The sequence below is a fragment of the Antedon mediterranea genome, chromosome 11 (assembly GCF_964355755.1).
Source record: "Antedon mediterranea chromosome 11, ecAntMedi1.1, whole genome shotgun sequence".
NCBI classification, from domain to species: Eukaryota; Metazoa; Echinodermata; class Crinoidea; order Comatulida; family Antedonidae; genus Antedon; species Antedon mediterranea.
In genome coordinates, this window is record NC_092680.1 from 14,871,752 (window position 1) to 14,885,824 (window position 14,073).

At 33.6% G+C, this 14,073-nt stretch overlaps 3 protein-coding genes across 3 annotated transcripts in view; 1 reads left to right on the forward strand and 2 right to left on the reverse strand.

The window, feature by feature from the left end:
* The window catches only part of LOC140061939 (3'-5' RNA helicase YTHDC2-like), a 28,875-nt gene extending 28,379 nt beyond the window's left edge, over nucleotides 1-496 (reverse strand). The window contains exon 1 of the mRNA XM_072107948.1: nucleotides 420-496. The gene's annotated coding sequence lies outside the window, so the exon portion shown is untranslated. The remainder of the gene's footprint in view (nucleotides 1-419) is intronic.
* LOC140061942 (phosphomevalonate kinase-like) lies at nucleotides 102-5,229 on the forward strand. The gene is made up of 5 exons (XM_072107950.1): nucleotides 102-379; nucleotides 1,067-1,240; nucleotides 1,907-1,967; nucleotides 2,762-3,047; nucleotides 4,274-5,229. The coding sequence occupies exons 1-5, from the start codon at nucleotides 357-359 to the stop codon at nucleotides 4,423-4,425; spliced, it is 696 nt and encodes a 231-aa protein (XP_071964051.1). The 5' UTR covers nucleotides 102-356; the 3' UTR covers nucleotides 4,426-5,229.
* On the reverse strand, nucleotides 5,168-13,769 carry LOC140061941 (alpha- and gamma-adaptin-binding protein p34-like). The gene is made up of 8 exons (XM_072107949.1): nucleotides 13,706-13,769; nucleotides 11,625-11,812; nucleotides 10,701-10,800; nucleotides 9,904-10,008; nucleotides 8,886-8,966; nucleotides 7,584-7,889; nucleotides 7,217-7,321; nucleotides 5,168-6,368 (listed from the first exon to the last, which is right to left on the reverse strand). Exons 1-8 carry the CDS (start codon nucleotides 13,767-13,769, stop codon nucleotides 6,232-6,234), a joined length of 1,086 nt encoding a protein of 361 aa, XP_071964050.1. The 3' UTR covers nucleotides 5,168-6,231.
* Nucleotides 13,770-14,073: the final 304 nt, after the last annotated feature.

Genomic DNA, 14,073 nt, shown 5'->3' on the forward strand with positions numbered 1-14,073 from the left:
TATATTTGTAACCCGTGTAGGCCTAGTCCGGCCTAGGGCCAGTAACAGTAGGTCAGGACTAGCCTATGGCATTATAACAAAATCAAATAATGGCCGTAAAAAAATAGTTCCGAATGTTGTTCTTATTAAATTGTATCACAAGCTCACTCATCGAAAGAACACCTTTAATTTATTTTATAGTGAAAAATGATAAATCATTCATTCATTTTCGTTAACCCGATCGCCTTTCCTTTATTTTTAGAATGAGCCCGAACGTTCTCACGTACACAACAGACAGTCAGTTGGGCCCGAACGTCCACACGCGTTTTGGTACCCCATCGTCTTGTTGGAATAAACCCGATCGTCCATCATGATTCATGGGCCCGATCGTCTGTCAATCGTAAGTCGTGCATTACTAGTATTTATATTTAAAAACTTACGTCACAAATAGTCTATTGTAAAAAGCTAGGCCTCATTAATTACAATACTTTTTAGGCCTAGCCTAGCCTTCTAGGAGTATCCGCCTTCTACACATGGGGGGGAGACCGTTTGGTGGATATCGGCGGCGTTTGCTACGGCGCGCGATGGTGGTACATGGTCACTGTATAGTATACAGCCGTTGATCTAATTTTTATTTTCTATTGGTACGGCTAACCATGATGGAGGTATCAAGAACTCCAGAGTGTCATACTTTTTCATAGAAAATAATAAATTAACATTTATACTTTCATTTGAATGATTTCAAATGAGTTTGAAGTCTAAATTTTGAAAACCACTTGAACATCTCAATGGACTGAATATGTTTTGTAGCACGTTAACTGTTCCTATAAGTAACATTAAATGAACAAACAGTTGCCTTTCCGATAGCCACATTGGGTAGATAAGCTGAAATAGTATGGTGTTACAGTTATTATTTCTGCTCTCCTACTTAATGAGAATAAAAATTACTTTGTACTTTAAAAAACGAAAAGCTAACTGTAATAGTTTACAGAAAATATTTACTTTTAAGGTATTATTTAAAAACCAGGTTAATTGAAATGATTATTATTAAATTAAATTAAATAAATGAATTTTAATTATTTTCGAGAGGGAGTAGCAAGCAAAGAAATAATGTCATGGTGATGACGTTCTTAAAATCACTCAAGCAAAAAGAAGTAAACAAAAACAACATGGAAGTGAAGCAAAAGTTGTCCCTTATTTTGATTCTGAGTGGCAAGCGAAAATCTGGTAAAGATTTTATTGCCCAACTCATACACGAAAGGTGAAACACAAATAATTATTTAATTTAAATGTAAAATAGTTTTTTCCAATTTCATAGAGCCTTGTTCATTTATGTAATTAAAATAATTTCTGGCATATAATATATGCTGAACTGCGATGTATTCATTTTAATTTCACGACCGGTCCTTTAAAATATAACCGCTTTCACTAATTTAGTTTGCAGATACTGTAATGGCTGTCTCTTAATTGGGTCTGACGAATTAGCACATAAAACCCCATTGAATTAAACCACACCGAACGCATGCTGAACCACACCGAACCCCCATTGATTGAACCAGGTCTGACAAAATACCCTGTTCCGGCATGTGAAAGACCCATCCGGCCATCTGTCTCGAGCCTCCTGTCCCTCCCTCTAGGAAAATGATGAAAAAAGATGATGGTGAGAAGGCCGGTGGGTTTGGTGTACTGGTCCAAATGGGTTGTGTGGTCGGGGGATTAAAACCTACTCTTTTTTAATGTCAGGTTTTCAGGTGGTGGAGACATTGTCAATTTCAGAGCTCAATTCTATTTTTCACTCGGCCATTTGTTTAATTTTCTTTTACTGTAAACGATTTGTGAGGTTTTAAATCGAAAAAGCAGCTTAATACATGTACATGACGGACATACCCTAAAAATGTTTGTTGTTTTTCAACCATTTTTTTGTTAGGTATCGACCAAACAGCTGTATAATTCGATTATCTGCACCACTGAAAGAACAGTTTGCCAAGGTAAATGAAAAAATAAATTGTGAATTGAATATAAATAGGTGTGTTTGTAAAATTTAATGTAAAATAAAGCACGGCAAAGTAGGCCTACAAATAAAACTACAATCAAAATGTTTTTTTTCTATATAGATATAAATAAGAACAAAACAAAACTGAGGAACGATAAATTAACAATTTTGTTCTATATACAGTACATACTTGTGTGTCATCATAACCATAACTCATTGTATTGTATTTTTTCATCAAAATAGTTGATTCATTACAATATGTCTTTATTATATATCATTGTCACGAACTCCTCTTACGTATGTTTTCGAGCGGTTGAAAATACTTTAGGAACAACTCCCTTGTGACATAAAAGTATACACACAAAATCCACAAAGTTGAAAAATAACTCAAAACAAAGCTTTAATTTTGATCAACTTCAACTTTCAACAATCCAGTATATAAAGCACTTAAACAACAGCGTCACAATAACTTTTACAATCGAATATCCAACCTCTAATATCCAACAACCTTACAATAGTTTTACATCGCTTTATAGATGTTCCTATCCTTCTAGATCATTCTTTATACTTCTTATTCTATTGGATTACAGTTTCTATTAATAGCACTTCTGGAATGTTCCTGATTGTTCTTATTATTATACATGGTTTCTTAAATCAAAACATCTTATTCTAGAATGTTCATGTAAACACTATGATACTGTATCTGTTAGGAATGGTAATTTATTACAATCATGTATTATTATATAATAAAGAAAGTAACAATTGTTTACGGTATCTTTTTTTAAAAAGGAAAATGAGATGAATTTCACAGAACTGCTTTCATCTTCAGAATACAAAGAAATGTGTAGAGCCAAAATGATTACTTGGGGAGAAGAACAAAGAAAACAGAACCTTTCTGTATTTTGTGAACTAGCAACTAAAGACAAATATGATATTCCAATTTGGATAATTAGTGATGCACGTAGAAAAACAGACATTTTGTACTTTCAAACCAAATACTCAGATATTGTAAAGACTGTGAGAATCACAGCTGACATGTCTGTAAGACAAAGCAGAGGCTTCAACTTTGTGCCAGGTTTGTAAAATTTAACATTTAGTGCCTATGGTGGTAGTTCCTATTTTAAGAGCAATTGACACAAAACATTTCTAACAAAATAGAAAGACAAAAAAGGGAACTTTTAGTTTTAAGTTAGTGAATTTTTAAAGATCGTTTCCACCAAAAACATTAAAAAAACATTAAAAAAATAAAAAAGACTTTAAATATGCCATTTCACAGTGTTGATCACTTCTGTAAAATAAAAAAAATAATGTTTTACTTATAAAAAGACAAAATAAATAGTTAAACTCAACCAAAACCTATTGACTTCCTCCAGTCAATTTTACTATGTTTTGCTTTAAATTACAGTTTTTAGGCAAATTGTTTTTTTCAATCCAATTTCTGGTCAAAGTGAACTATTATGTGACATTAAAATGGCATAATTCAACAAAAACATTTAAACAAATTATTATTTTTTTTTAAATCTTGTATTTATTATTGCTAGAAAATTTGAATTAAAAGCTAGTATTTCCAAAGTTATGAGTTCAAATCTTGACTGATGCCATTCTCATCTTACAAAGGCTTTGTTTTTAATGCATCATGTCTATGTTTGTCAACATCTATACAGATAAACTACTATTAAAATTGAATCGGGATGACAAAAATAGCTGCCATATACTGTATCTGTTTAAAGATTATTCTTTAGTCTAAAAAATAATAACCTAATATATTATGAAGAAAATCAAATTTTTTAAACAGTAAATTTTTTATAAATTAACATTAGTGTATGACAATAAAATGAATAATTTCTTGATAAGTTTTTGCATAAAGATAGTATAATAATAAGTTCTTGTTGATGATGCTCTTAACATCTTGCAACACCGACCTTAGTGGTGCCCGACTATGTAAGAGATGCTGACTAGGTAGGAGATGCTGACTATCTCAGTTCTTCTAAATCTATGGAACATACACACAATTGGCTAGCTTTAAAGGCTTATACAGTGTATCTTAGGGACAGACATCTTAGAAACATTTTTTCACTTTTTTTATAGACGTCATTTTAACAAACTTGTATCCAGAGTGGAGGTTTGAACAACCTCCTTTATTCCTTTTCAAACTAAATACCACTAACGGAGGTGATGGTAAATAGTCCTCTAAAGCCTTTATACAATTTCTTCCCCATTTTGTGTGTAAAAATCCTGGCTATGGGCTTCAAATGTATTACTTTTGTATTTTAAGATTGTATTGTTAATTATTCCCTATAGGAATAGATGATGCAGAATCTGAGTGTGGACTTGATGATATTGAAGATTGGAATTTTAAAGTAATAAATAACAACAGAGAAGAAGATAAACTAGAAACTCAACTTGCATTAATCTTTGAAAGTCTTAATAAATACACAAACAAGGTTTCTTGATAAGACGTTTAAAAATATGAATTTATGGACACTAGCAAAATAATAATCTATTCAAGAAGAATAGCGTAATAGATGATGATGATGATGATCAAAGATGGATATAACATGGTATTATTTTGTATGCTACATGCATGAACATATTTTTATTAAAATTTTGACCTTATGCCAACTGACGAAATGGTATACATAATCTTTTGACCAAAATATCTTGAAAATACTTCCTACCTATACCAAATGAAATGTGTTAATGAAAGTTAAAGCATAATACATGCATTCCCTAACAAAATCATAACATTTAGATACTCCACTGGAGCATCCTCAAATTAGAAACAAAACTGTGGTGGTGTTGTTTTTTAACGAACTGATTCAAATTACTTCAAAAGATTTCTTTAAAAAAGTCAGATTTATCAACAGGAAGATTTTGTTGATCTTAACACAAGTTGAGAGAAGTAACGTTACCATCCATATCACCACTATCGTCCGTATCACCACTATCGTCCGTATCACCACTACTGTCCGTATCACCACTACCGTCCGTATCACCACTACCGTCCGTATCACCACTATCGTCCGTATCACCACTACCGTCCGTATCACCACTATCGTCCGTATCACCACTATCGTCCGTATCACCACTATCGTCCGTATCACCACTATCGTCCATATCACCACTACCGTCCATATAGTCACTACTGTAATATACCGTCTGAGGTTTTAACTGTATTAAAGACTACTCACTTGGTTGATTGAAATATCACAGTTGTTTATTCAGTAATACGGTATATAATATAATACACTATACAAAACAAATTCAGGAATAATACAAGATAATACGGTAATAAAGAAACAGAGGATGAATGATGCTGTAAGTGAAGTGTGGCTGTAGATGTGCTTTTGAGCAAGTGTCTACTGTAAGGTGTGTGCTCGAAGAAGTTATAAAATAAAGTTAGTTTAACCAAATTTGTTTATTCGTACTGTTTTATTATTTTGCTATGAGTTGTTGATTGGAAAAGTTGGGGGTGGGTTACTATTTTCAGGTGCCTAATTTAAAATTAGTTATAGTAACCCACTACTCTAGTAACACCCCTTCTAATAGTAACCCACTACTCTAATAGTAACCCACTACTCTAATAGTAACCTACCCTAAAAAACAATCAAAGAATAATAACCCAGGGTTACAATTAGAAGAACTACGGTAACTTTATCAAAACTACAAAATGGCCAATTCAAAATCTGATTTTATTAATCTTTATTTTTCATGTTTTTGGGGACAATATATCTTTAACCACTGTAAATGAATCCTACGACACACCCTCAGTTTCATGTGAACAGAGATTTTAAATTTATTAATGGTTGTTCACATGGAATGCAGTTTTCCTTGTCCATACATATCTGGTATCTTCTCCATTGCGTTTTCTCCATTTTCTCCATCAAACACTGATTAAACTCTGGAGAAACATTTAAATGTGTCGGACGCTCTAGTACCATTAACTATGACAGGAGCAATGCTGGAGTCTTTCAAAATACAGTTAAATAAATTGTTCAGCCACATGTTGCGTTCTAAACCTAAACATTTAGAATCGGTACCATTCTCATTGCATCTCCATAGTTTGGAGAGCGGAATACATTCAGCTGTTCAACCCTGATGCTTTGAAAGTTGTTGCTGTAATTTACACCATACAAAACACAGATGTTGACGCCCTGTTGTATGTAAACTCAGTTTTGTAGATGCTAAGGGCGTTATTCGATTCCTAATATTGCATTTTTCTTTTATATTTGTGTTATATTTAAAAAAAATATATGTTATCAATTTGTTCCTTCATCTTCTTCATCACTTATTCCGTTTATTTCATCTTCATCCCCTCCAATGGCCTTCCAAAATGCTATGGCAACATTCTCTGCATACTTCTTCCTCTGTTCTGCAGGTAATGAATTAGCTTTTTCTGGAAATAGAATGGTTTTTTTTTATTGTAAAAGCAATCAATGGTAATCATTTCATATACTAGGTCGATTATATCATAATCTAATATGACTACAAGAACATAAAAGAAGACTGTAGACAAAAATAATTAAACCATGAGATCCACTTTTTCTTCAAAGTGAAAAACTATTGTGACATTAATATGGCATATTAAAAAAATATTTGTTCAGGGGGATAATATATCTTTAAATAAGTGTAGCAGAATATATAATGAATGGAGTTCATGTTTTACAGAACAATCAGAGGCTAACAGAGATTTCAAACATCAGGAGACTTCATTATCATTTAATATACTGTAGGACACAATGTCTATGCCAGAAGCTTTTCAGATGTGGCATATGGCTGATCTGGATTGTTTGCAAAGAATTTTGTGCCTTCCTACAGTAGTTGAAATTGCACCTTTACTGGGAGATGGGATTTGGGATTACGGAGCGATGATTCTAAATATCGTGGAAACTCCCATGTTTAACAGGACACTTGGGAGGTCTGGACTATTCATGAGATCCGTTAGGTGGCACTAATCTGTTATTTACTATTGTTGCCACCTCGCCCCTACTGTAGTTATCATTGCAATGAAAAGAGTTGTGGCTTGGTGGTTATGATGCTTGACTACCACTCTAAGGGTCCCGGGTTCAACTCCACTCCCAAAGACTTGTAATAAGACTTTGTTTATGTAGAGCATCTTGTGTATATGTTTGTCTTGTGAACCTCTGAGGGTCCCTAATGATCAGCAATTGCTGGATGGATCATCCTCAATAAATAAGGTAAAAAAAAAAAAAAAAAATGAGAAGCTAATTTAGATATACACACCTTTCATGCTGGCCATCCTTGCAAATAATTGTTCAAACGATTCCCCTCCAGGATCTTCATTACCTAGAGCTTCAAATAACTTCATGTCGTCATCAAACATTGAATCTAAATAAAAAGTAATACAGTCAACTCTCCCAATACCGGACACCTTTGGGCTGGCCAAATTTGCAATGTGTTTTAATGATAAAAAGTCTGGTATTGGAAGAGTTTCTGGTTTGCAGAGTCGACTCGGTAGTTGTCCTAGACCCTTTCAACCATGACTGTGTAAATGTGAACAAAAGCTTATTTATTTATTTTATAAATTTTGTGAACTGTATATTTGATGAGACATAATTTTCAGTATACAAACAAAATGTTTTTTACAAACCTATTCGAGTTTTCTTTGATTGGTCTTTTTCTTTTTCTTCATTCTTTCTTCCTTTTTCTTTTTCACTTGTTGACCTCCCAGATGCCTCTGATAATAAATTAGCCTCGTTTGATACAGACGCTTCTGCACTGCCAACTTCTGAAAGACTGGTAACTGAGGCTACTGCTAATTCTTCTAACTTTGGTTCAATTTCTGTTTTTGGTTCATGTTCTTGTTTTTCTCGTTTGTTTTCATCTTTAGCACCTTTTTCCGAGTCCTCTATTCTAAAGGTTCCAGGCATAAAGCTAGGCATGAAGCCTATTCTCTCTGATAAAATAGCATATAGGTATAATTAATAGAGATACAAAAAACAGGATATCCCATAATATCCTAGGAGAGCATGCAAAAGTAGATAATAAGTCAGAAGTAGTCAGAACTGATCGGGGTAAGATGTATTGGAATAATACAACTACAGCTGCTTACGGACTTGAAACCAACACCAAAAAGTCCAAACTTTTGGGTGTTTTTTCGTGGCGTATTATTTGATTGACATTGTTAATTGTTTTCCGTAATTGTGGCGTTTTCATGTTCAACAATATAACAAACCATTTGGATTTGTTTTGTTTGTGTGTTTATTTTTTTTATTTCAATGGTTTTGATATTTTGCAATTTTTTGTTGTGGGATATTTTATTTATATTTGCTACTTTTTAAATTAAATTGTGGTCTAGTTTTGATTTGTTGCTTGAAGCGGTACACATTTTGCAGATTCGAACTCAATTGTACTGAACATTGATATCAATGGCCACATCCTTTTACTCACGGAGCTAAACCGTGATTTACGAAATATGTTATGTAATTAATTAAAACTCCAGCGATGCGATCAGTCGATATGGTTGGCTGGCTGCCGAGACTAAACACTGTTTTAATTTGATGGCTCAGCATGGTATTTGTAGATCCGGCCATTGTGGTACACAACAGAGGCGGTTCATTAATCGCTGAGACATCAAATTACGGTTATTTTTTTGCATTTTTTTAGTTTTTATCCTAATATTCAGGAAAGTGATATAGCCTATCATGTGCAGCCCATCAATAAACATCAGTGTGCCAAATGTGAGCATGTATCATTCAGCGGTTTCAGAGGAGAAACATAAAATTACACAACAAAATGAGTAGCATTGATATATAGATGATAGCACACCTTAGGGATTCACATTATTTTTAAAAACGTCATTGCGCTCTCTAATGTTTGGCCATGTTTCTATATATCATTTTTTCCAAGTTAGAGGACCTGGAATAGACCAGTGGATGAAAGAAGTTGATACCTTTGAGTTGCATGTTTGACCACATACATGCATTTAGTGCTTGCACAATTCTTTCGACACCTATCGTTTCTGCAAATCCATCTAGAATAAAATATTAATAAATATAACTATAAGATGGGAAGATAACACAGTTTGAGATACAATTTTCAATAGCGTTGTTTAATTAGTTTAGTGTATTCTCTTGTAATGTAATAAATAGGCAGTTTGGACAAGCTTAGGTATTCGTATACGTGTACTATACTATTGTATTTATTCTTGGTCCTTAAACTTAATTGGGCCCTCCACGGACTCATGGCAGCCAGAAATGCAGAGCCTACCAGATCAGCACAACGGGAGACGATCCCCTACTCTTTTCAAATAGTGTACCAAGTTCTTTAACGTGCACTATGTACATGGCACCAATGGCTTTACATCACATCCGAAGGACGAGGCAAGGCGAATAAAGCATCTTGCCTAAGGATGCAATCTGTATGGTACAGATAGGCTCGACACATGCCTATCTCATGCCAGTCCGATATTATCATTACACCATCTGGTATATACAGCACCCGCTGCCATTACGAAACCAGGCCTAATGTTGCTTACTTTCAACGATCTGACGAAAAACAGTGTTTCAACGCAGTATGGCCGTATTCAACGCAGTATGGCTGTGTTTCGAGGTGCAGAATTCATTTCACACGTTTAAGATTTATTCGTTAAAATAAGTTGATCAATGTGGCACAGTTTTACCAGCAAAACTTAAACATAAATGATTATTGAATTTAGACAGAGTTTAGTATAAAAATATGCCAAGCAAACGACAAAAGAGGAAAAAATGTTGGCTAAGGTCTAGCCTACACCTACTAGTATATCCTCTACTGGTACGTAAATGATTTTGCCCAAATAAAAACAGCTATAAATTCAAACTTATTCGTATACCTGCTGTGATGAATATGTATGCGTATACGTGAGTTTGCCCAAACTCTCTATTGACCTGTAAGACAGCAATTATTAACATATATTATGACAAAATAAATACCATCTTCCTCCTCTTCTTCATCATTATCGTCTTCTCCTGAATTTAACTCAACAAGTTCTATAGATTTATCTAAGCACCAATGAACTACAGTGTCCCTCGTTACTTCTACAAAGAAAATGTAAAAAAAAAAAACCTTTGTTTTAATTCAGCATACAACAACAGTAAATTACCAATCGAAGGATAACCAAACCCACATTATATAAATTTAATAATAAGTTCTGGCTTTGGTAGTACTGGTACTTTGTTGCTGTGTGAAACAATCATAAAAGTCATTATGAGGAGATAATATGGGACATATTCTAAGAAAAGATGAACCAGTTAAGAGAGCTTGGCATTCAGAAGTTGGAGGTAGAAAAGGTCAACCAAAAGTGATGTAGGAAGATACGGTAAAGAAAGAAAGTAGGAAAGTTGGAAAGGGTGAAATTACATTGGAGTGAACATGATGGGCAAGACAGCGCAAGACAGGAAGAAGTGGAGAGATGGTGTAGCAGGCTGGACCAAGTGTTGACAGCCAGTAAACCCTTGAAAGAAGAAGGAAGCTGACTCAAATAAAAGATAATGATACTGTTTTTGTATCTATTGTATTATTATTATTACTATTAGTTGTATTTTGTATTATTTTATGGGCACCATCTTTCCTATTCTCAATCCTGATTATTTGTGACCAAATATCATATTAATAGAATTACGTTAAAAATTGTGTTTACCCTGGAATGCTGTTAAGCACTGATTATTAGATTTGACTTCAAACCTAAATTTCAGTTGCCTAACAATCTGTATACCGAAATTTAACTCACCGCCATCATCATCGAATTTTACACATGCTAGTATTTGTATCTCTGGTTCCATCTGGTCTATGAAAGGCATCCATTGTTTTACTGATGAGAAACTGCCTGACTATAGTATATAGGAAGAAAAACAATACATAAATGAAATTAAGCATAGATACAAATCTAGACAACTGGATCTGAGACATTTTAAAGAAAACACATATTACTGAGGATTACATCTCTCCTGTGTCAAGAGCTAGTAATTTTGCAGCTTCAAAGCCTTTTTTCAATTCTGAACAAGTGCCAGGGTTGTAACTTACAAATCTTTCAACTCCACAGTCTTAAAACACCAAATTAACTTCATCTTTATTATTCTTTTTCTTTCCCCCGAGTAGAAGGGGAAAAAGAAAAAAAAAACTGTATATTTAAATAAATATGTTAAAAATTACTTGTTAAGAACAATGAACTGGCCTAAGGAAAGCAATTGATAAGCAAATTTAGCAACTGTAGAACAGTGGTTGCCATCACACATAAAAAAATTGAATTTTGCTAAATTTGTTAGATCTGAAAAGGATCGGTTGAGCTGGCTAATATAGTTGAATAAATGAGATCTGATTTCATTATAAATTGAACATTCCATTAAACAGTGTGTATATCATCTTCAATACAATTCTTCACGTTACACAGACTACATTTCCTACTACATTAACTGGTGTTTATTATTATAAATAACGCCCAATTTCAATGGCTATTGGTGCACAATCAGATCTAAAAAGCGCCAGGGCCTGTCTATTACATTTTTTCATGAGGGTGGTTACATAACTAGCTGTTCCAAAGGTATTTATGAAAGATCGGTAGGTACGCAATTTATTGTGAGCATTTGGATTTCTTCTATCATCGTTAACATATTTTTCTTCCAAACGGGTTTGCAGTTAAATTACTCATGAATACCTTATCATCGGTAATGATCACCACTGCATTTACAGATTCTGCAAACTCGGCTGTGCCTATTGTCTTTTGTGTGGTAGTACAGAGTTGTATATCTGCTGTATAATACTTGTTATCAACGGTCCATGGGTAACCAATAATCTCTTCAATAACATTTGTGTGTTCAGGCAATTCCTCCTGTCCAATGATTTCTGTTAAATTAAAATTATATACATACAGTGAGAGTACACAGTAGAGTACAGAGCATTTTTGTGATTACAAGCAGATTTTTTGGTTCGGACAATCTTCATGCTCAACATAAATATAATAAACAAACTATACTCAATAGCCTAATAAAGTCTCAATCGAATATGATATTATAAGCTCACAGTTACAACAAATTGCGTCATAACTTTAAATCTGAAAATGTTTGATGACATTAGTAATATAACCATTGAATGAAAAACGATGGACAAATCAATGATTTTATTTAGTAAATAAAGACATCAACATTTTACACCATAGTAGAAGGTAGGCTAGACAAATGTTATTAGTGTGTTATTTTATGAGGGTCCTGGGCTCGTTATAGCCTAGGTGCTACTGCACTTTCGCACCTTAATCTCTCTTTGGCTCACTAAATATTGTGCAAAAGTACAGTAGCGCCGGTTATTAATATTAGTATTACTGTACTCTATATAAATAGGCCTAGGCCAGGTAGGTACTTCAAACTAGCTAGTAGGCCTGTCACATCAAAATCGGTCTGGGCCAAAATTGGTCCGGCGGAGGGACCATTTATGGCTGTCAAAACCTGTCCGGGCAGACCTTTTTTAGCCGGAAAAACTAGTCCGGCCTGGATAAAATTAGTACGGGCAGTCGGACTGCTTTTGGCAGCCAAATATGGTCCGGTCAAATATATGATACGTAGCCTTACACCAGTTTTACTTTAAAATGTATAGCTTTTATTTTATATAGAAAAAACGTCACAATTTACATAAAAGGGATTCCGGATTTGTTAGTTTTAGTGGCAGAAAAAGAAGACATAAAAAAAAAGATACGTCTACTTGTTTAGTGCATAGTAACTGTTTATAGCGTCGGATTTTTAGCCCGCCTAATATTATGACGAAATGTGCCCGACAATGACAAAGAAAAATCACCTCAGATATGTACGGTTATCGTCATTTGTGTGTAGGTCCCTATTAAGGTATTAAAAACCAAGGCACTAATGTTTAATGAGCTTTGTAAAACTCATCCTATAGCATTTTGCTTGGAAATTATAAATGAAACTTCCCTATATCACAAAGCTATCATTTTTGTTAATAAGAAGATGATGCTGAAGTTTTTTTATATGCCAGCCAAAAACACTTTTATTTCTATGGTTCATATTTATTACATTAAAGATGTATTGTCCCCCTGAAAAAATAATTAAAACAATTTTTTTGTTGACTATTCCATTTTATTGTCACATAATATTAATAGTAATCCACTTTGAACAAAAATTGAATCGAAAAAAAATGTATGTATTGTAAGTTGAAAAAACTGTAATTTAAAGCAAAATATGGTCAAATTGGCTGCCAGCCAATGGGTTTTTGGTTGAATTTGACAATTTTTTTGTCATTAATTTTATATAATTAACTTTATTAAAACTACAAAATAACCTAATCAAATTCTGATTTAGTTAATCTTCATTTTTCATGTTTTGGGGGGGGGGGGGGGGGGACAATACATCTTTAATAAAGAAGCACATTTTTACAAAGCACACACATCTACGAGACCTGTAAAATAAAATGAAAAAAATAAAATTTTAATCAATATTCATTTTGATCAAAATATTCAGTAAAATAATATTAATATAACTTTAAATCCGTGGCTGTACACTGTACTCACTCCAGCGCGCGCTGTACTGTTTTGTAGTAGTGGAGACTAGAGACCAACCTAGTAAGCTAGCTAGGCTTCTACTACTAGCCTAGCTCTAAGCCTAGCTTTTTTTTAGTCTATTTTAATTATTTAAAGGTTGAAATGTTTACCACTTAGAATCTAGGCCTAGGCCTAGGCATAGTCTAGATAAACAAATAAAATGATTAATTAACATAATAGTATAATCTCACGCTTAATAAGATCAGTAGGCTGAAGATTGCAACAACTAACGATTAGTGCACAGGGCGCAGCCATTTTGTAATTAGGATATAACCTAACCTCTGACCTCATAAGTGCAAAAAAGAAAAGAAAGGAAATTAAATAATGAATAATAGTAATACGTTTTACCGAGCATGGAGGAATAAATTAGAAACGTGTTCTTTTTTTTCAAATATTCATTGTATGATCATCTTTAAACATAAATAATAGGTCAGGCTGGCTTCCCGATTCATCTTGACTTCTTGACTGTACTGACAATTTTGAAGTTTAATTTTATTAATACAGTACTTAACTTACCCATAAAAACTTTGGAAGAGTCCAGTAAATAAACGACCTCAAA

Bases quoted from the DNA above. Each gene is read 5' to 3' on its own strand.
- LOC140061941 (XM_072107949.1), bottom strand. From the start codon at position 13,769: ATGGCTGCGCCCTGTGCACTAATCGTTAGTTGTTGCAATCTTCAGCCT. The intron at 10,009-10,700 runs GTGAGTTAAATT...TTTTCTTTGTAG, and splicing joins AAAATTCGATGATGATGGCG to AAGTAACGAGGGACACTGTA. The intron at 7,322-7,583 runs GTTTGTAAAAAA...CTTTTTATTTAG, and splicing joins ATCAAAGAAAACTCGAATAG to ATTCAATGTTTGATGACGAC.
- LOC140061942 (XM_072107950.1), top strand. From the start codon at position 357: ATGGGCCCGATCGTCTGTCAATC. The intron at 1,241-1,906 runs GTGAAACACAAA...TTTTTTTGTTAG, and splicing joins GCCCAACTCATACACGAAAG to GTATCGACCAAACAGCTGTA. The intron at 1,968-2,761 runs GTAAATGAAAAA...TTTTTTAAAAAG, and splicing joins TGAAAGAACAGTTTGCCAAG to GAAAATGAGATGAATTTCAC.